This window comes from Nematolebias whitei, chromosome 1, assembly GCF_014905685.2.
Source record: "Nematolebias whitei isolate Nwh7 chromosome 1, NemWhi1, whole genome shotgun sequence".
NCBI lineage: Eukaryota > Metazoa > Chordata > Actinopteri > Cyprinodontiformes > Rivulidae > Nematolebias > Nematolebias whitei.
The window spans coordinates 7,275,145-7,297,929 of NC_056498.1; the positions used below are offsets into that span (position 1 = coordinate 7,275,145).

Here is a 22,785-nt window from a genome sequence, read left to right on the forward strand (position 1 = left end):
TATATATATATATATATATATATATATATATATATATATATATATATATATATATATATATATATATATAATATTTATTTAATATATATTAAAACTAGAAATAGTTGTTTAAAAGTACAGTAGTTTCCTCACATGCTTGGGGTGGCCTAAGATTAATCTACGGTGGCCAAGTTGGTTGTAAAAGGGATCAGATAAACATTTATTACTTACACCAAGACTATGCACAAGAGGGGGTGACAGCCACGAGCCCAGAAAGAGGGAAGCACTTTGAGAAGACTGAGCCTGAGACGCTGCCAACACCACACACTGATGCTGAACATCCTCTCCTGTCAAAAACAAAAAACTAATGATTACAGTGTCTAAACCCTGGGAGTGACCCTGCTGCAAAGAGACAAAAGAGTGTTCACCAAAACTCAGCCTCATTAGAGGCGACAGGACAGCACTCCAGTTAACTGGGGGGAACTGGAAGTTGAGTCCAACTGAAGCCAGTGAGGTCAGTGCTGTCTTCACCCAAGCAGGATGAGAAAACTCTGGGCCTAGGAACACATGGAGAGAGAGGGATATTCAGCTGTGATAAGTTGCTTAAAAACACACTGTACCTATCGATGTTCAGGTGCACAACCTTTTTTGCCAGCTTCTGTGATGAAGTCCATGATGGACCTGATGACGCTTTTTTCTGAGAGGTATGTGAAATCTTGAGGAACTGAGTGGTTATAAATGGAAAATAAAATACACAAATCAGCATTAATATTGTGCCTAAAATTATCATAATTTTCCAAACAGAGCGCATTGCTCTCAGACTACAGGTTTACTTGTGGTTCCTAGAGTTCCTAAAGTACAATGGGAGGAAGATCTTTCACTTCTCAGGCTCCTCTCTTGAAGAACCAACTTCCAGTTTCTGTGTGTGAGGCTGACAGCTTGTCTACTTTTAAGATTTGCTTTTTGATAAATCCTACAGTGGGGCGGTGCACTTCTTACAACTGTCACCTCACAGCAAGAAAGTTGCAGGATCGCTTCCTTGTCTGGAGCCTTTCTGGGTGGAGTTTGCATGTTCTCTCCGTGCATGCGTGGGTTTTCTCCGGGTACTCCGGTTTCCTCCCACAGACCAAAAACATGCATGTTAGACTGATTGGTAACTCTAAATTGTCCCTAGGTGAGAGTGAGGGTGAATGGTTGTTTGTCTCGTTTGTCTCTATGTGTCCCTGTGATGGACTTGCGACCCGTCCAGGGTGAACCCCGCCCCTCGCACAGTGATTGCTGGACATGGGCACCAGCGACCCCCGTGACCCAAAAATGGAATAAGCGGGTAAAGAAAATGGATGGATGGATGGATTTCTTTTCACAAAGATGGCCTCCTTTACTCCTCTCTCAAACCATCGTTCCTCTCTGTCCAGGATGTGAACATCTTCATCCCTGAAAGAGTGACCGCTGGCCTGGAGATGAGTGTAGACCGCAGAGTCCTGGCCTGATGATGTTGATCTTCTGTGCTGAGCCATCCTTTTGGCCAGTGGCTGTTTAGTTTCCCCGATGTAAGACTGATCACAGCCCTCCTGACACTGAACAGCATACACAATATTACTCTGTTTGGGCCGGGGGACTGGATCTTTGGGATGAACCAGTCTTTGCCGTAATGTAGAGACTGGTCTCTTTAAGAAAAATGGGAGGGAGGCCTCTTGACATGACATGGGCTGTCTCTCTTTGGCTCTCAAAATGGCAGATGCTCAGTGTGGTTTGAGCTCTTTAGCATAGCATTTTTCACACAAAGCTTTTAATAAAAATATCAGTAAACAAGTTCTCAGCCTCTTTTTGCAGAGAAAAACAACTTTTTACAGGAAGACACTGGTTTCAACCGTGAATTTTGGAGCTTCGACAAGACGGAGGTTTTATACCATGGTCGGCCTGTTAGCTTAGCTCGTAGCTTAGCTGCTTTTAACGATCCAAAAATGTGATTTTGGACGATTAAAATAGTGAAGAACACCGGAGTCGAGCCTTTTGTCATCCAGTGTCTTCAGTAGAAAGAGAGACACACTAAGAAATGAAAAAGCCGATAAATGAAAATGAGGTTGATAATTTTCATTTATCATGTGATTAATTGATTTATTGTTTATCGCGACAGACATATTTTCCACGTGCTTGATCAGATCCTAAAGGAATGGACTCTTAGTAGCCACGTGACCTGAACAAAAGCACTGCATTCTAGCTGTCCACTTATTTGTCAGCTCATTCTCCTTCACTCACTCACAATATAGTAGACTAAGTGGTGAACAAGTGACAAATTTACACACAGACTAAATTTTATCCACCACCAGGTGCAATGGCGGAGCCAAGGGGTGGCTGATGGTGGCCTTGGCCACCAAAAATTCATCTTCCTTTACCGCACCGGCCACCTCAATCATTACAGGGAACTATATTTTTAAGAAATATAAAAACTAGAAAATATAGATCCCTTAAATAATGGAGGTGACAGGTTGGATTGGATTGAGGTGGTGGTAGCCATCTTAGATTTTGACGTGGCAATCTAATTTCGAAAGGAATCTATTTTACGCTTAGATGCAGCCACATACAAAAGGGAAGTCGGTAACATTTATTTCTCAAGTTATCGTGCTCACAACATGCATGAACAGATGAACAGACGGTTTTTCCATATTGCCCCTTTTCGCTCAGCAACAGAGTATGAAAACCCATATACTGTAGTATTATTTACTGAGACAAGTCTTCAAAAGAGGGCAGGCCTCACAAGTAAATTCTTATTACCTGCTGTGTGACTGTGACTGGTGGAAACATGGGCCAGGTACAAATGGCCGACCAAACAGGCACTGTTGGACTGCAAACCAATGGCTCCAGAAAAGGTTATGATCTGCAACAGAGAATTAAAAACTGTTGTTAAACTGCCGATCATAAATAAATGCAAAATAAATAAAAAATGTCATGTATGTTCTGGAACCAGAAAAAGTCACCAAGTTTTGCAAAAAGCAGAAAATCTAATATTGGCAGCCCGTGTGCTACCTGTGTCATGGCCCGAATAACCTCGTTCAGTCTGCTCTGCTGCTGGGAGGAAAGGTCCAGCTCATCTTTCAGCTGCAACGACAAAAAGCATCTTGATCAAAGGAGATTTGTTCACAGTAGGTGGTCACTGTTTCCCTAAAACATTGATAAAGACCAGGACTGGTGAATGCTGCTCTGAGGAGCGCCAGGTCTCACCTGGATGAGGTAACTCTCCGATCCAACCAGAGCCACCAGACCGTTGGCAGCAGCCAGCCGCTGCATTGTGGGACAACCCTGGAAGAAAAAGACAAACCCACCGTCCTCACTCTGTCAATCCTTACAGCTGAACCAAAATAATCCACGATCTGTCAACAACGCTGCTTCTGAATACACTCAGAGACTTTTGCACGTGTTGCACCTCTGCTAGGAGGATTTTGATCCAGGCAGCCAGTAGACGAGGGTGGAGCTCCTCAGCTTTACCGTGGCCCGACACAGACAGTCCATGGACTACTAACCCCAGAGCCAGAGAGAACCCTGGAGTCTGGAGACAACAGAGACATTAGAGGGTCCAAAATGACTCCCTGGAACTTACACAGAGATTATTTATACATGAAGATACTTTACAGTCAGCAAGAGATGACGGTGAGATCATCTGGAGAAAACAGACCAGTTTCACCATATTAAAAGAGAAATTAAAAATAAAATGTATTTGCTTTTATCCATCCATCATTTTTACCCACTTCTTCCTTTTCGGGTCACTGGTGCCCATATCCAGCAGTCACTGTGGGAGAGGCGGGGGACACCCTGGGCAGGTCTGTCTAACTTCTTTTTGCTCCTTTCAGCTATTGTTAGCAAATTTCAGCAATTTTTCTGCAAGTTCTTCAGCAATAAGCATTCACACTGCATTTTTGCAGGAAATGCAGTTTCTCTAGTTTTTTATATTTTACAACAGTTGTCAGTTATGGGCCGTCCTCCTGACCTGCTGGCTCTCCTCGGTCAGGGTGCGCAGAGAGCTTATGATCTCCTCAGCTTTCGACGCATCGATCAGACCTGCACTGAAGGCAGAGACGCCCACACAGGCGACGGAGTAAGACAACACCTGAAAGGGAAAAAATTGTTGAAGTTTCCAGATTTTGTTTTCAAATTACACACAGAACAAAATCACCTTTACTCCTAAAACATAAACAGACGTAAATGATTTGAATAATTTCTTAATGATAATAAAACTGACTACGGGAAAAAAAGACACTTATGAAGCTTTGCCACTGTCTCAACTCTCATTGGTTCCACTTAAGGGTTTGCTCACTGCCAGCACCCACCCCCACTCAGTCCGGTTTATGGGACCACCTTGATTGAGGTTCCAAGCAGACTGCTCTGAGGGGCTGATTTTGACGTAAGCAGACAGCAGCTGTTGATTGGCCAGAGGAGTTACGTCACTGGATGACCTGCCCAGTAACACTGCAGACTATATCTGAACCGCCACTTCCTCATCGTGTTGAGATGGCACCACAAAAAATTTATGTATTTACTGAGAGATATCAGAGATGATGGTGCAGCATGGCTACACCCGGACTTATAAGCAGAGCAGGGAAAAGCGAAAGCAATTTAAGTCTGATTATAGGGTGATTAAGGATTACAATGGGAGGAGTGGCTTGAACACGAAAAGACCAGTTATGATCCCGTCTAGTTTGCATTGACGATCACCACAGAGTGGGAAGCAGGTTAACATCCACTATAATAGCAAACCACCTCCACCTCCTCTACTGGGTCCCCTCAAGGCTGTGTTCTTGCACCCTTTTTATTCATTTTATTTACAAATGATTGTTGCAGCCAGTTCCAACAGCGTCACATCTTAAAGTTTGCTGATGACTCTGTCATCCTGTCCCGTCTCAGCAGTGACGACTCAGACCCCGGGCCTGTGGTCGGGGACTTCACTGAATGGTGTGAGTCTTCCTTTTTAAAGTTAAATGTTTATAAGACAAAGGAGATGGTCATTGATTTCAAGAGACTCTTCGGTTGCAGCTCCTGTGGTCAGTAATAGTGAGGCTGTTGAGGTGGTGCAACAATATAAACATCTGGGAACTGTTCTTGATGACAAACTGACCTTTGACCCCCATGTGAACTCACTTTGAAAGAAGGCCCACCAGAGAATATATTTTTATCTGAAGCTCTGTGGTTTGAATGTTGATTCTACTTTTATGAGAATGTTTTATTCATGTTTTATTGAGTCTCTTAACTTTCATCTTCATCTGTTGGTTTGGACTTTTGACATGAATAAACAGGAACAAACTCTTGCAGATTGTCAGGATGTGCAGCAAAACTGCTGGTATAGACCTACAGAACCTCACTGACCTACAGAACCTCACTGACCTACACAAGGTGAGGTCAGTGAACAAGGCCAGGCTGATTCTGGCAGATCCTGATCATCACTCCATGGTGAGTTCAGGTTGTTTCCATCTGGACGCAGGTATCTGCTGCCCAGATGTAGAACGAACAGACTGAAAAGCTCATTCATCCCTGTAGAGATCAGGTTTCTCAACGAACACTGATGATTTTTGTTATTTTAACGTCTCAGTGTCTATTCTGGATGTTCTATATCTACTGACAGTGAAACAAATTGCCCCTTGGGGATAATACAGCTACTTAAACTTGAGAAGAACTAATAAGAAGAGTGCTGTGTGGAGTCGGGCTTATCAGTGGCAGAGTATTTAGCAAGCACAGTATTAAAGTGTGTAAAAAATCTTCTTTTGTGTAACATCAGAATCTAGGTACTGGCGAAATATTAATACTTTTGGCAGGAAGATTTCTGAAGAAATGATGAGCTTCTTTACAGCCTAAACTCCCAATGTTCATCGTTTCTTCTTCTGAAGCCCAACAGTAGTTTGGGACAATTTTGTAAAAATCTACGCTGACAAAACACAGATGTGTTATTTAACACACTGTAGATAAAAGAAACATCAAAGCTGCTGCCAGAGGTTCATTAGAGTCACCATAGTAACCACACACCTGCGCTAGTCACTCCCTGACTGCACCTTTAAAAAAACGGGTCAAATCAAAGTAGATTTCTACATCTAAAGAATTTTAAAACCTTTACAAACTCAAAAAAAAAAAAAAAATCCTAACCATATTTTATATGGTTATATATTTTATATACATGACCATCAATTTTGTACAATATTATATCAACAGAAATATTATGAAATTACTTCTGGATGTGATACTGCCGGATGCTAATGCTGTGTACTCTTGTAACAAGTTTTTCTTCTTCTTTCAGCTGCTCCTTCTTCAGGGGTCTCCAGAGGGAACTAACTTGCACGAAGACTTGGTGATTGTTTTTACCACATAAGTCCTTCCTGACACAACCACAGACCACTGAGCTACCACAGCCCTCTGTGTGGAGCAGAGAGCTGCTATCTAGTGCACCCAGGGGAGCAGATGGTGGGAGTTAAAAACCTTGCTCAAGGGCCCAGGGTGGGGCAAATGAGGATGGAGGCAGGTGTGGGTGTTTCACCTTTCCCACCCACATTTTGATGTTGTCAGTACAGGGAGTTGAACCAGCGATCTTTCGATCACAGGCCCACAGTTTCTAACCTCTGCACCACCTCTCCACTAGTAACTATAACGACTGTGTGATGTGAAATTGCTGCTGGTGTAAAGTCGGGTCAGTTTACTTATAAAGCACATTGAAAAACAAGCAGTACGCCGATGTCCCCCGTCACTGAGGGGTTTGAATAATGAATGATTGTAGTTTTCACTAAGAGTGTTTTCTGGACTGGAATGAACAGGAAATGAAAGTAAATCTTAATGTTTTTAGAGAAAGATATTCAAGTGGGTCAAAGTTCAACTGTGGAGAAGAACAGAGGTCTAATAAACCACTAATAATACTTCAGTAATCTTCAGTTTCACACTCCATGGTTACTGAGGCAGAAACAAGAGGAGCTAACAGAACAAAAGTGATATCAGAGCAGTACCTCCTGCAGCATGCGTCCATGCCCACTGCTGCTGTCCTGCAGGTTGGCCAGCAGCTTGTCAAGCGCTTGGCTGATGAGGACATGATGGTCCAGCTCCCCACTGCTGCAGAGGGCTGAGAGCACGAGACCCAGACCCAACACACAGCCGGTGCTGAGGAACAGCAAGAAAAAGGAGTTGTGAGATTACTTTTATAAATTAGGTTAAAATAATCTCAACGCTAATGTCAAATATTAATTAATTTAAGGAATGCATATTGCCTGCTGCCTTTCATGAAAGTTTTAAACTAAGACCATGTTATGAAGTGAAGGAATTGAGATATGGTTATAGAAACCTTATTGTATGCTTTATTTTTTCTTCTTTTTGTAGTAAAAGTACACAGTAAAGTGTGTACCTGACCTTAGTAAAAGTACACAGTATAGTGAGTACATGGCCTTAGTAATAGTGCACAGTACAGTGAGTAAATGACCTTAGTAAAAGTATACATTATAGTGCGTACATGACCTTAGTAAAAGTACACAGTATAGTGGGTACATAACCTTAGTAAAAATATAGAGCCAGGAGGTGGCCAATGGTGGCCCTGACCTCCATAGATTAATCTTTGGCCACCCCAATCATTTGAGGAAAGTATACTTTTAAGAAATATTAAAAACTAGAAAGCATAGTTTCCTCAAATGATAGGAGTGGTTGGTTTGCATACATGGCGGTGGCCATCTTGAATTTCAACATGGCAACCCAGTTATTGCCATTGACCTTTCTTGAACCTAGATGCAGCCACACACTAAAATGGAAGTCAGTAAGTCACATATTGTTTAAGTTATGCTCACAAAATGTATGGATGGAGGACATTTCAAATACCATTTTCACTCTGCAACGGCAGACAATAAGATCTTGTGGGATGTACTAGTGCTCAGAACATGTGTTGTTAATGCCTCTCAGCTACTACCACCTTAAATATTTGTAAAACAAGCTGAGCTATAGCTTCTATTAATCTTATATTGGCTAGTGTTGCTTAGCTGTGGTGCCCATTTTAACTCAGTTGACTCCAAAAGTTTATCAATTGTAGATGTAGAGCTAACGGTTACGTTCTCTACCACACACCACTCACTTGTACTCCAGGTTGGGGTTAAAGGAGCAACTCTCCAGAGCTTTCAGAGAGCTGAAGAGAAGATCTGTGTCCTTCTGCGCGGAGACGTCACTGAGTAAAGACAGAAAGTGATGAGACACTGCAGGTGTGTGGGTGAATACCAATCTCTCTCCAACCCTGTACCTGATGCGTTGGCGCTGCAGGCTGGACAGCACCGTGCCGAGGGCAAGGCCTGAATGGAACTGAATGGCCTGCGAGTCATCGGCAGTGGGAGAGTCCGGCAGGCCGGCCTTCAGCGCCGAGACAACCTGGACCAGACTGTCCCTCTGCCAGACCACCAACACTGGGACGAGTAGAGACAAGGCCAGGCTGGCACAGGAGCGAGCGATGGCACTCGCTGTGTTCTCACCTGAATATGAGCGCTGAGGAGGAGGAAAATATCACAGTTAGTCTGAGCATCCTCTGCAGGGAGTCTGTCCTGCTGAGGTTAAAATGCCACGGAGCATAAACATGTGGTGTGGCTCAAAATGGTCCACTTGTCCCATTACAACCACAACATTTAAAGTATTTTACTGCTGCAAGTATTTTACAGTCCAACAGGTTTTCTTCCGGGATGCTCCTGTTTATAGCATCAACTTTCCCATCAGCTCTGAGCAGCTTCTTGTAGCTGCTGAAGAAAAGCATTTTTTATTTATTTTAGTTTAATTTGACCATGGTATCCTCGTCCTAGTGTTTGGACAATCTCTAATGTCTTTTGGCAAATTCCAACCAATCAAGTTTTTATTCTTATACCAACATCTTTTCCCTGACTCTATGAAGCTCAGAGGTGACTCTGTGCAGCTTATATTGGTTCTGTGGACAGATTCTTCCAGCTCCATCAGAGATACCCTTGGCCACCTAGATGTTTGTCTTATTAATGCTTTTCTAACCTGCTCGGAGAGTTTTGGTGGTGCCTCTCGACAGGTTTTCATTTTGAGGCATCATCATTCCATTTTCTAATTGATTTTATGGAGCTCTGTTAAGATGTTCAGGGTTCTGTACTTCTCTACAACTTTCTTTCGAACCAGTGTGGCAAGTTCCTTGGGCTTCATGCTGTCTGTCACTTGGTGGTAGCCTGTATTACATAGAGATGTTGTTTCTGAGGTCCATCACAGCAGCTGGATATAATGAGATCATTGGACACTTGGATCTACATGTCTCTGAGTGAGTGCAGCTACAGCGTGCGCTCTCAGGACATTATTACCTGCAGTGTTCCCTCAGTGAGGATTGAACTTGGCAAAAGGACCTTCTCCTACTCCACTCCTGTTTCCTGGAATATCTTGCAAAAATATCTGAAGCTCTCGATCTTGACTTCTCTAAGTGGCTTCAAACATCTGTTAAGTTCATGGCAAGAACCAATGCAGACATGTTCCTGTTTTTAGTTTTCTACACCACCTTACAAGCTAGCTGTTTTTTTGTTACTTTTCCTTTTAAATACCATTTTATTTTTACTTGTTTAAAAAAATCTCAATTTGTATGCATCTTTTATGATTGTCTATTGTTCAAAAACATTCAAGACAAAACAAGTGGACTTTATTTGTAATAGATGACGTTTCGCTCCTCATCCGAGGAGCTTTCTCAATTCGAGCTCCTCGGATGAGGAACGAAACGTCTTCTGTTACAAATAAAGTCCACTTGTTTTGTCTTGAACGTTTTTGAATTTATCATGTCCTGGATGACTGAGATTATTCACCAACATGTCTATTGTTGTCTTTGTTGTCCATTGTTGTCATCACTCTTTGTTAAAATTCTTGTAAATGAGTCCCCAAGGCTCAATAAGATTAACCTGTATAAATAAAGGTTGAATGAAAAAAAAAAAAGATCAGTTTTATTATGATTATTGTGTGAATGCTGACTCAGCATTCACATAATTTTTTTTCCTGTTTGTAGTTTGTTCTGAAAGTTTTTTGGACTCACTATTTCATATTTAAAGCTACTTCCGCCATTCTCGTATCAAAATGTTTAAGTTGTTAACTTGGTTTTAGCTTTAAGCTACTGTTCTGATAACCTTAGCTTTCAACTGTTTTACTTGTTTTAGCTCATAGTTATTGTTTTGAATAATTTGGCTCCTATCTATAGTGTTACTAATTTTAGCTTTTAGCCTCTGTTCTGTTGGTTTTAGCCACTGATATATACTATAACTAGAGACAAGACTGGAAGCTGGAAGTTGAAGCCACTAAGGATGAGCTCCTCCTAGTAGGTAGTACGGGTTTTAAGCCCCGCCCCTTAATGTAAACAAATGGGACATTTTCCTGACTAAAGTAAAAATGAAAAAAAAAAAGCACTCCAGAAATCCATTTTCTGGTGTTATTTTTTTGTTGATTCACATGACTCTTACCTTGCTGCTGTTTGTTTTGTTTGGTCAAAAATGCATTTTTTTCTAAGTTTAGTTTTTTAATGTTTAAAGAAGAGTGTCACATTACACTGTGACTGACACAGTGACTGACACCGTGACGGCCTGTTAGCATGTTAGGAGGGCGCTAACATGCTAATAGTGTGACAACCAATTGCTAGCAGTTTATATATTACATATATTTATGTAACCTGTCCTGAAAATACAAGTTTGCAAGTATAAAATACCAGTTAAAAATCTTCTCCTGCCATTGAGTGTGGTTCTTTTGAGTAAATAACATTAGTGAGAGAGATTTTCTCCAACACCCACCTTTGATCCAAGACGAGGGACAACAAAACAAAGAATCCCGGGGGGGTTGAATACTTTTCAACCCACTGAACGATTGTTACAGTTTGTGAGTTTATGTCAGGTCTGACCAGCCTCACACTCAGTGTACTTCATTCAGATGAAACTTACATGAAGGAACCAGGAGAAGACTTGCCCACTGGCCTTGTAGCTGCTGCTGATGATGCTGAGCAGAGTGTCCAGAACCATGGACAACCAGCTTGCAGTAGGAACAAATTCTGGTCCAGCCTGCAATGACAGAACCACATTCACAAAGTGTTCTACACGTCCTCAGCTTCTAACAGACCTCAACGATTCATTTGTAACTCCAAGTCTTACTCCAAGGCTGCCGTTGCCATCAGTGGGCAGGTTGTTCTCATACTTTGCGAGGACAGCAGCCAGACCACTCAGAGCCAGGATGGAGTTTCCCTGAACAACTGGACTGTCCCTGAGAACCACACAGAATCTGCTGTAACTGAAGGTGGAACATTACACAGACATGAACAGATCCTGTGAATGTAAACAAGCTAAAAACTCACTTTGTAGCAGTTTTGATGACATCTGCCAGCTGATCTCTGGTCCTGTGGGAGAAGACACAATATAGAGTAAAACACTATGAGGAGCAGAAGATAAGAGGAGGAAAACAAAGATCTACAAAAAAACTTTCTCCTCTGATCAGAGGAGCAGGACTCAACTCACAGCAGGTTTGCTCAAACACATTGGTTTTCTTTGCATCTTAGATTAATGTGAAGCTTTTAACTTGTTTTTTTATCTTGTTAATAAACATTTTTTTTGTCTGTAAATTCTAAATTAGGACACAACTGTCTAATTTTTTACTGTAATCAAATAAAAAAAATTATGTTTTATCACAGTTAATTATGTTTCTGTCATTTCATGTTACACAAAGCTAAAATGAACAGAGGCCACTAGAAGAAAACAAGAATGTTAAATTAAACTAGAGAAATGTCACTTCCTGTAAGAATGCAGTAATGATTATTACTGAATTCATTCTAGAATTGTGCCGCTCAGGGTGGCTGCATGTTGGAGCAGCTGTTACTTTCATTCTGAGATCTTGCTTTTGAAAACTTTAATTCCTCTTTTTCTGGAGGTAAATCACTTCTTTTGGATGACTGTTTCCTCTGGTATCGGATGCTGTGCAGCTGGAAGGATTTTTACTGAAACTTTCTTTTACTTTTGGACATTTGAACGAAACGGGTGGTTTACGCCGATCCGTAACCCGATCGGTGCGCATGTAAACGCTTGATCTGTTCGTTTTTATCTGATCGTGAAAAACTGACCTGACTGCGCATGTGCGACTTTGCCATTTCCGCCTGGCTAATGCTAATAATATTAGCATGTCAGGGGAGCAAAACTGGTCGGTGAGCGACACAACATTTCTACTAGAAACTTTTAAAGAGCTCAAAATGATCTGTATTGCCTGTAGCTCAGTCAGGGAGTGCAATAACGTCTCCACCATCATTAAAACCTGTCGCGGGTCCATTTTGGGTGCTCAGGTTTGTTTACGTTCACCCCAGAAGTAGAACTTCTTCTTCGGTGTTTTTTTTAAGGAGAGTTTACCACTCTGCGCATGTCAGTACTGCTGTTCAGAACAAAGCCCGCTGCATGTAAACGCTCATCATGAACAGATTGTGCCCATGTAAACAACACATTTGAATTATTCAAACAGAACACATTTCAATCCGGTCAAAGAATTCTGCGCATGTAAACATAGCTAAGATGTCACTGAAGAAATTATTTGTAAATAAAAGACACAGTTACAAACAACACAAATCACAGCACCCGACTCCTGAATGTTGAACGTTTTCATATAAAAACATAAAATATAAAACAACACCAACAAGTAGTTAGATTGTGTATGAAAAATAAACACGAGTACAGTGTACGACATTATACGCAGTCAATAAACTATTATACAGCAATCTATAGCAATGGCCCTTACAAACAAAGACCTAATTATAACTTTGACCTTGATTCATGACCGTGACCTTGGAACTGGGCTTATGAAAAGTGTATGCAACACTCTGTCTAGTGATGATGCGTATGTGAATCAACTTCATTACATTATCTTGAGAGGATCAGAAGTTAATGGTGGGACAAGAGGAAGTTTATGGACGTATGGACTGTACTTATATAAAATCTTTCCATCTTATCCAGACACTCAAAGCTCTTTACAACAATCTGTGCCCTCATTTATCCATTCATACAGCACTCTACTAGATCTATACAAAGATTAATCGGTGCTGTATCACACTCATACACTGATGGGACACACATCTTGCCCAGGGACACTTCAGCATGTGACTGCTGGTGGAGTTGAAGCCCCAACGCTCCCATTGGAGGATGACTGCTCTAACCACTCAGCCACAGCCGCCCATAACACGTCCTCCCTTTGGTGGGAGGTATAAAAACAAGACGATATGAGTGCTGGCTGACTCAGCGTTCAGAGGGACCTTTCCAACTAAGTGTCCTGTGCGGTGTGGAGGTGGCTCATGTGTGAGGGCGGGGCTCACCACAGCCAGGCACAGTGCTGTCTGTACTGCAGCTCCTGGGGGTTCTCTTTGGCCTGCTTCTGTTGCATCTCCAGATCAGCTCGTCGACCCTGAGCACACAAAACAGTTCACCACATGCAGAAATTAGTCTCTTTTACTGCACTGCTGCGTACTGCTAATTTATTACAGGAACATTCTGGACAATCTGAAGTGGGGTTCTGTGGACATGCTAAGAGCAGTGAATATCCTACCTGTAGCTCTGAACAACCTCAGTTTGAAACAATGTTTACCATAATTTCCGGTCTATAAGCCTCTACTTTTCACACGCTTTGAACCCCGCGGCTTATACAATGCTGTGGCTAATTTATGGATCTTTTTCTTTACGGGTTAACGAGCTTCATGCTGCCAAAACATTTAGCTTTGTTACACCCGGCACTCACATAGCTGTCCAATACACCTCTCCTGGGGGCGGGTCCTCGTGACACACACAGACAGAGTGAACCCCACAGGTCTTCATGATAACTACCTCTCACTCATGGTTACTCTACTGAACGGCCCAACACAAACTAACACATAATGAACACATAAACTAACAAGAACAGACTTATCACTAAAAGAACAATGATAAACTGCTAATCAAAATGATTAATGATACACATACATTTTACCCATAATCCCTCTCTGAGGCCATGTGACCGGTAGTCAACCACAATGAACCAATGAGGTAGTGTCATTGAATCATGAGGACCCACCCCCCAAGAGACATGTACTGATGAGACTACCTGTATAAATAAAGGTAAAAAACAATCTGACCAATGAATTTACTCAACAGTCGAACCAATGAAATGGGGGTGGGGGATTCACCTGCTTGCGCAGAGCATGTGAGTCTCACATGCTCACAGAGCAATTTTGCTTTGCAAGCAGTAGGAATATAATATTTTTTTTATATAATATATAAATATATATAATATAATATATATATTTTATATAGTATAGCGATCGATGACTTCATGGTAGGCAATTTTTTTTTTAACCAGCTGTGTTACCAGCACTGTTCCAAAAAATAAATAAAAAAAGAAACATTTACTGTACATATTTCTGTATGTATTAAAAGTTTTAAAAAATTCTACATAAATATATATTTCTACATAATTTGTACATACATAATATATTCTACATAAATAAATGTTACAACGTTAACACCCACGTCTTACACACAAAGGAGGCTTATATATGTACAAAATTGTTTTTCTTTTAAAATTTTTTTATTTATTCAGTGTGCGCAGCTTATATTCAGGTGCGCTCTATAGTCCGGGAATTATGGTAGTCCCTATGAGTTTGTCAGTCCAATCCCACAGGAGTCACCTCCAAAGAAGATTTCACCATCCTCACAATTGAAAATGTTATTGCAGTTTATGTAAACACTTTTATTTAAACATCTGCACTGCTGTCAAATCCACCCGACGCTGATATTTTGGCAGAATAACTCTTGGAGGAAGTGACCACAGGCTTCACCAGATGTGCTACAGATTCTGAAGTACGGAAGTCCCACTTGTAACTTTTACACAAAACTCCACGTAAAAATGTGTGAAATATCCCTTTAGTGTTAGCTTTGGGCGTAAACAGAGCAGAAGCACCAACCTGCAGGACGGCGTGGAACGTCCGGCTCATGAAGCCCCTCCATGCCTGGGGCAGGAGAAGAGCCCGGTGCCACTCGGACGGCTGAATGTTCACCTGCAGGCCAAAAGAAGCAGAGAAGAGTTTGATGTTTTCACAGCAGTGACACCAGAGGAGCGTCGCGTGAGACGATTTATACTTCGTGAATGAGCGCCGTCAGGGTCTGCTGGTAGCTGCGGCTTCGGCTCACGAGAAAACGCTCGATTGGCCTTCCTGTGCGGTCCGTCTGCACAGGAAGCTCGTAACAGAGCAGCAGACCAGCTGAAACACACGAGCTGAAGAGTGGGACGACACACTTCATGTTTTGTTTTGTACACATTAAGAAAAACAGGACAAAACTGCAACAAGTGAAGGTCTGAGAAGGTTTGAGCCAACATGACCCGTCAACAAGCACATCACGGCCCACTTTTCCTGATCGTGTCAAAGGAATTAAGGATAACAAAAAAGCAAAACTATTTTTGACAACAGCAGATATGTGAACGTGGATTTTATTTTCAATAAAAATATAAAACAGAGAATTATATTTTAAAAAAGCTGTTCACCAGTTTGAGGATGTTCTCTGCAGGACGCACCGACAACCTTATGGCCACAGCTCAAGGCAGCCACCTTGACAATGGAGGTGTGGAAAATGGCCCCCTCGGACTCTGATCCCCCCCAGCGGTCAAAGGGCCAAGGCCCCCACCTGCGACTACTGCCTATAGCATCGTGCACCGGGCCCTCCTTCAGGAGGTGGACGCACAGGAAGTTAAACCCATTTAACTCCTTCAGACTGAGCCCGACTGGGCCCCATGGGTAGAGACTCAGTCACCAGGCAACCGCTGACGAGCCCCTCTCCAAAGTCTGGCTCCAAGGTGGGGCTCAGGAACCCACATCCAGGTGAGGGTCACTGAGATCCTTGATGTTTTCTGTCCATACGAGTATTATGAAATGCTCTTTGTCCAGCCGGTCACCTTGTCAGTTGGGGGGTCGCCGGTGCCCATGTCCAAACACTGAGAGAGGGGCAGGGGACACCCTGGACAGGTCTCCAGTCCATCACAGGGACACATGGAGACAAACAAGACAAACAACCATTCACTCTCTCTCTCACCTAGGGACAATTTACAGTTACCAGTCAGCCTAACATGCATGTTTTTGGTCTGTGGGAGGAAACTGGAGTACCTGAAGGAAACGCGCGCATGCACGGAGAGAACATGCAAATCCACCCAGCAAGGCCCTTGGCTGGGATTTGATCCAGCGACCTTCATGCTGAGTCTGCAGCTCTATCAACTGTTGCAGCGAAGATCGAGCATCAAATAAAAAGAACGGAGATTTCAAAGCATGACTACTATCACAAGTATCCAGTTAGACAAGTGTGAAAAGCTACAGCCATCTGTATCAGCCAGTAAAACCAGCCACATTCTGAGCGGCCCAAGTGTAAACTCAGATGAGATGAGTTTTTATAAACCACAAATGTATGAAATTCATCACCCCACAAACATCTGAACACAATGAGACAAACGTAACAAGTTTCTGATGTTCACACAGAGAAGAAACAATGTGAGCTGAGAAGGTTTCACTGACCTGCCAGGCCGGGCTTTAGGCCAGGCTGCTTGTTTTTCTCGTAGGTTTTGAGCATGAAGGTCGGGATCCCTGCAACCGTCTTCCCTTGGTCTGACCGCAGCGCACCCCCTCTCAGAGCGGAGAAGTAGACTCCTCGAGGCATCTGACTCATCTCTTGTTTAACCAGCGAGGTCAGGAGGAGCTCAAAGGCTGAAAGATCATCATCATCATCACCATCTACTCCACACAAGCAGTTTTACAAAAACATTCTTCACAAATCTCCACCTGAATAAGACTACCGGTAAAAATGTTGGAAGGGCTGCTGGTTCTAGTAAGAAGTTGGATGCACCACAAGCAACACAAAAGTACCAACGCCAAGCGCTATGGTCCATATGGATCACAGCGTTCAGTGAGCTGATGTACCTGGTAGAACCGAGATGGAGGTTAGAGCCATCAGTTTCACATAAGATGAACCAGGGACTGACAGATCCTTCTCCTCTTCCTCGTTTTCCTTCTCATCATCATCTTCTTCACTTCCACACATCTTCACAGCTGGTCTAGCCTACAGATGAGACATATCCAGCTGCAACATCATGATGGTTTCAAACAAAGGGCGTGAACAGAAAAAGCATCACGGAATAAAAAATATAAATCATTAATACTCATAACTTACATTCAGAAAATGGTTCCATTTTATTTATTTCACTGCGTCAACACCTCCTTTTGTTAACCCTTGATTTATCTTTCAGGGGAAAAAACAGCCACACTTTTGTTTATGTCTGTGCTTTTATTTTTGTATTTATTTTGGTGCAATGAATACATTCAATTTTTTTCCCTTTTGTTAATTTTGTCAGAGTACACACAGTACACAGTACCTCACAGTAACTTTACTACACTCTCGTGTTCCTGAGAGGAAAAATCACATCAGAATACACTGAAATATGACTTTAATCCTATAATTATCAAATTATGAAATAATGTATTCCTCTCAGTAATTTAAAAGCTCACGCTCAATAATCCAGGTAAAAAAATCCAACAAAGTTCCGTCAGGTCCTCTGGACCGTTGGTTTTTGTGGAAACATTCGTCTTTCATCCAAAGGACTTCATCAGTTTGAAGAGCCACAACAAACTCAGTCCCACAAGCAGCACACTCACTTAGTGGACCAACCAGTTTGATGGTGATAAGATGGTTTCTGGAGTCTGCCCTCTCCCCTGTCGACTCCTCTGAGGCAGCCCTGACCGAAGTGGTTCAAAACACCAAAGTTCATGCTCAGTAGTCAGGTAAAAATCCAACAAAGTCAATATGGCTGCCTCAGAGGAGTTGATGGGGGAGAGGGAGGACTCCAGAAACCATCTTATCACCATCAAACTGGTTGGCCCACTATGTGAATGTGCTGCTTGTGGCACTGAGTTTGTTGTGGCTCCTCAAACTGATGAAGTCCTTTGGATGAAAGAGGAAACATTTCAACATAAAGAACCGTCCAGAGGACCTGACTGAACACTTTTGGATCCTCTCAGTAATGTTTCTTTTTACTTCTAATGTTTTTTTATTTTATTCCATCTCTATACTTTAGAGTTTTATTTTAGCTCACTAGGTGGTGTTCTGCTTTTATATTTGAGAACTTCTGTAAAAATCACTGCCGGGTCACTTCAACCCAGCCCAGAAGCAGAACCTTCTCTCAGCCAGATGTTGCTGCAGAGTCTCGCCTCTCATCTCAGACAGGATTGTTTTAGTTTGGACGTAAAGAACAAAAACTCTCTTATAATGTGCACAAGTAAACATTTAGTCTGAAAAAGCTGCTTCACATGCGTGCAGGCTGCAGCGTCAGACGCTCCACGGCTGACTGCCGGTGGTTTGTCCCCGTCATTAGCGAGCGCACCGTGCTCCTGCAACTCGCTTGTATACCTGATTCAGTTTTTTTCTTCTTTCGGCTGTTCACAGCGAACTATCTCACATGAAGACTTGGTAATAGTTTTTACATCAGATGTCCTTCCTGACACGAGCCCAGACCACCGAGCTACCACAGCCCTCTGTGTGGAGCAGAGAGCTGCTATCTAGGGTGCCCGGGGGAGCAGATGGTGGGGGTTAAGGATCTTGCTCAAGGGCCCAGAGTGGGCAAATGAGGGTGGAGACAGGAGTGGGTGTTTCAACTTTCCCACCCACATTTTGATATTGTCGATCTGGGAAGTCGAACCAATGACCTTCTGATCACAGGCCCACCTTCTCTAACCTCTGAGCCACCACTTCGATTCAGTAAAAGTAGAAAAACAAAAAATCAGAAACTAGCGTTTTCCATGGATAAAGTTATAATAATAATGAGAATAATAAAAAAATTAAATGATTAAAATAAATAAATAAATAAAAACTCATAGTCCGACTGCCAAGAGATGCAAGTTTGACAGAAAACAAGGTCTCATTTTCAGCTACTGGATCTGAAGGGTACAATGGGCTGGAGGGTCTTCACAAAACTCTGGACTGGAATTTTCACAAAAATTGTCTAAAAAATATTTTGGGTGTACTAATGGGGGCGAAGATGTCATTTTTTTTGTTTCCCCAAAACTGCCATAAAATAATTTTGTCAATTAAAAAAAAAAGAAGAAATGTGACGTTTCTTAAAACTGAAGACCCTTAAAGAGTTAAAATAAAAAAACTATACTTTTAAATTTGATTTCTTTTTCAGTCTGAGATAAATACTGACTAGTTGGTTGTGAGAGAAACATTAAAAATAGTTATTTTAAGCAGTTCAGTAAGGTGGTTGAAGTTTTCCTTAAGGAACACCCACGGGAATAAAAATGAAAGAGTTAATATTCATCCTGTTCTACAGTTTAGCTCATCGACATAGTTCAGAAAAATTAGAAGGTTTTGAATTTATTGATGGTGTCGCAGCTCCTCATGTTCACACCAAAGATGTTCTGGTATTTAAAGATCCATCAATCCATTCCTTTTCTGCTGCTTGTCCAAGGTCAGTTCATTGAGTCACCCAGACATTCCTGTCTCCAGCTCCTCCTGGGGCGGTCTGAGGCCTTCCTAGACCAGAGTTATCTCTCTGGTCCGTATCCAGAACAGAGAGGTCTGGAATGGACCTGGTCTATTCCGTATGTTGAGGGAGTTTCAGAGAAACTGAGACTTTATTTTCTAAACACAACGTCCAGTTGCTTTTAAACCCCAAAATACATTACTGCAAAGACTGGTTCATCCCAAAGATCCAGTCCCCTGGCACAAACAAAGTAATATTGTGTATGCTGTTCAGTATCAGAGGGTGATCAGTCTTACATCAAGGAAACTAAACAGCCACTAGCCAAACAGATGGACCAGCACAGAAAAGAAACCTCATCAGGCCAGGACTCTGCAGTCACTCTTTCAGGGATGAAGATGTGCACATCCCTGGGGTGCAAACAGGGGCGGAGGCCTCCGTGTCCAACTGTCCCCCTCTTACAATGCTGGTATCACTCAGCCCTCTGTTAATAGCAAGCAGCCATCAGGACACTAATGATCAATTATTAGGCTGATAGTCCTTCTTTATCATGTGAACAACTACACTGCCTGGCAAAAAAAAAAATCACCACCTGGATTGAACTAAGCAAATAGGTATGAGCCTCCTGTTGGATAATTACTGCATGGGTGATTATCTTTCAGCTGCAACAAGTTATTTAACCCCAACTGGTGCAATGAGTTGCTTCTCATTTCTTAAACAACCATGTGGAAAGACACAATGCGTGGTCGTGGAAAAGATGTCAGTCTGTTTGAGAATGGTCAAATCATTGGCATCAAGCAGAGAAAACATCTGAGGAGGATGCAGAAACTACTAAAATTGGGTTAAGTACCCACCACTGCACCCTGTATTCATTGGTTAACTGGACATCATTAACTTCACGCAGACTCTCTCACTGGTACATTTTCATCTTTAAATCACTTCTTGGTCTGCTGCCTTCATACATCTCCTCCTACATGTCTCTGCGTGAGTGCAGCTACGGAGTGCGCTCTCAGGACATTATTACCTGCAGTGTTCCCTCAGTGAGGACTGAACTAGGCAAAAGGGCCTTCTCCTACTCCGCTCCTGTTTCCTGGAATATCTTACAAAAAGATTTGAAGCTCTCGACCTTGACCTCTCTAAGTGGCTTTAAGAATCTGTTGGACTCCTGGCAGGGACCAATGCAGACATGTTCCTGTTTTTAGTTTTATACATTTGTCTCGGAATCTAGCAGTTTTTTTGGTTTTGTTACCTTTTTCCTTTTAGCCATCCTATTTGTAAAAAAAAAAAAAAAAAAAAAAAAACTGTAGTATGAGTTTTTATAACTGCTTATTGTTGTTGCTGTTGTCCATTGTTGTCATCTTTCTTTGTTGAAATCAGGTCTCTCTTGTAAATGAGTCCTCGAGGCTCAATGGGATTTACCTGTATAAATAAAGGTTGATTGATAAGAACTGTCCAATGCATTATTAAAAACTGGAAGGAAAGTGGGGACCCATCGTCTTCGAGGAAGAAATGTGTCCGAAAAAAAACCCTGAATGATCGTGATCAGCGATCACTTAAACAGTTGGTGAAATCAAATCGAAGAAAAACAAAAGTATTTCCACACGCACAATGTGAAGGGAACTCAAGGGACTGGGACTAAACAGCTGTGTAGTCTTAAGAAAACCACTAATCAGTGAGGCTTACTGGAAAAAAAAAGGTTTAAATTTGCTAGGGAGCATAAAGATTGGACTTTGGAGCAATGGAAGAAGGTCATGTGGTCTGATGAGTCCAGATTTACCCTGTTCCAGAGGGATGGGAGCATAAGGGTAAGAAGAGAGGCAGGTGAAGTGATGCACCCCTCATGCCTAGTGCCTACTGTACAAGCCTGTGAGAGCAGTCTATGATCTAGGGTTGCTGCAGTTGGTCTGGTCTAGGTTCAGCAACAGTATGTGCTCAAAGAATGAGGTCAGCTGACTACCTGAATATAATGAATGACCAGGTTATTCTATCAATGGATTTTTTCTTCCCTGATGGCACGGGCATATTCCAAGATGACACTGCCAGGATTCATCGGGCTCGAATTGTGAAAGAGTGGTTCTGGGAGCTTGAGACATCATTTTCACATATGGATTGGCCACCACAGAGTCCAGACCTGAACCCCATTGAGAATCTTTGGGATGTGTTGGAGAAGGCTTTGTTCAGTGATCAGAATCTGCCATCATCAATGCAAGATCTTGGTGAAAAATTAATGTAACACTGGATGGAAATTGATCTTGTGACATTGCAGAAGCTTATCGAAACAATGCCACAGTGAATGCATGTTGTGATCAAAGCTAAAGGTGATCCAATGAAATAATGAAATATTACTGTGATCTTTTATTTTGGTAGCAACTTTTTTTTGGCCAGGCAGTGTAGTTCTGGATCATGTCACCAATAAATTGGTTGATCCACTTTGAGAAGGTGCTGCTTATGAGACTGAGTTTGTTGCAGCTTCTCAGACTGAAGAAGTATTTTGGATGAAAGACGAAACGTTTCAACAAGAATCTCTCCAGAGGACCCGACTTGACCTTGTTAGATCTCTGATGAGAGTTCTGGGTCTGCCTCATTGTGCCCTTCCAGTGGGTCATGCCTGGAAGACCTCCAAAGAGAGGTGTCTAGCAGGCAGCCTGACCCTCCTCAGCAGTTTTTTTATATGGGGGAGCAGCAGATCTAATCCAAGCTCCTGACTCCATCTCTAAGGCTACGAAGGTCCACTGTATGAAGAAAGCTCATTTCAGCCTCTTGTATTCAAGAGCTCGTTTTTTTGATCATGATCCATACTTAAGCTCCATGTGGAAAACTTGGTAAAGAAACTAAAAGTTAAACTGGGTTTCTTTTTCAGAAACAGATCCTGTCTAACTCTGAATGTTGGGAAACACCTTGTATCTGTGACCTTCCTTCCCTCCATTGATTACGGTGACATTATTTACATGAACGCTCCTACAAGCACCCTGCAGATGTTGGATGCTGTCTATCATGGTGCACTAAGATTCATAACTGGCTGTGATTATCGTACCCACCACTGCACCCTGTATTCACTGGTTAACTGGTCATCATTAATTTCACACAGACTCTCCCACTGGTATATTTTCATCTTTAAATCACTTCTTGGTCTGCTGCCTTCATACATCTCCTCCTACATGTCTCTGCGTGAGTGCAGCTACAGCGTGCGCTCTCAGGACATTATTACCTGCAGTGTTCCCTCAGTGAGGACTGAACTAGGCAAAAGGGCCTTCTCCTGCTCCGCTCCTGTTTCCTGGAATATCTTACAAAAAGATTTGAAGCTCTCGACCTTGACCTCTCTAAGTG

At 42.3% G+C, this 22,785-nt stretch overlaps 1 protein-coding gene across 1 annotated transcript in view; it reads right to left on the minus strand.

The window, feature by feature from the left end:
* Positions 1-22,785, minus strand: part of focad (focadhesin) — a 179,343-nt gene that overhangs the window by 47,833 nt on the left and 108,725 nt on the right. The window contains exons 18-36 of the mRNA XM_037681614.1: positions 16,907-17,045; positions 16,505-16,693; positions 15,084-15,205; positions 14,909-15,001; positions 13,289-13,377; positions 11,297-11,338; positions 11,097-11,205; positions 10,890-11,006; positions 8,225-8,463; positions 8,063-8,152; positions 6,957-7,107; positions 3,965-4,084; positions 3,404-3,526; positions 3,202-3,279; positions 3,007-3,078; positions 2,755-2,857; positions 623-703; positions 408-536; positions 211-326 (exon numbers count right to left, since the gene is read on the minus strand). Of these exons, the coding sequence (XP_037537542.1) occupies positions 211-326; positions 408-536; positions 623-703; positions 2,755-2,857; positions 3,007-3,078; positions 3,202-3,279; positions 3,404-3,526; positions 3,965-4,084; positions 6,957-7,107; positions 8,063-8,152; positions 8,225-8,463; positions 10,890-11,006; positions 11,097-11,205; positions 11,297-11,338; positions 13,289-13,377; positions 14,909-15,001; positions 15,084-15,205; positions 16,505-16,693; positions 16,907-17,045 (2,202 nt within the window). The remainder of the gene's footprint in view (positions 1-210; positions 327-407; positions 537-622; positions 704-2,754; positions 2,858-3,006; positions 3,079-3,201; positions 3,280-3,403; positions 3,527-3,964; positions 4,085-6,956; positions 7,108-8,062; positions 8,153-8,224; positions 8,464-10,889; positions 11,007-11,096; positions 11,206-11,296; positions 11,339-13,288; positions 13,378-14,908; positions 15,002-15,083; positions 15,206-16,504; positions 16,694-16,906; positions 17,046-22,785) is intronic.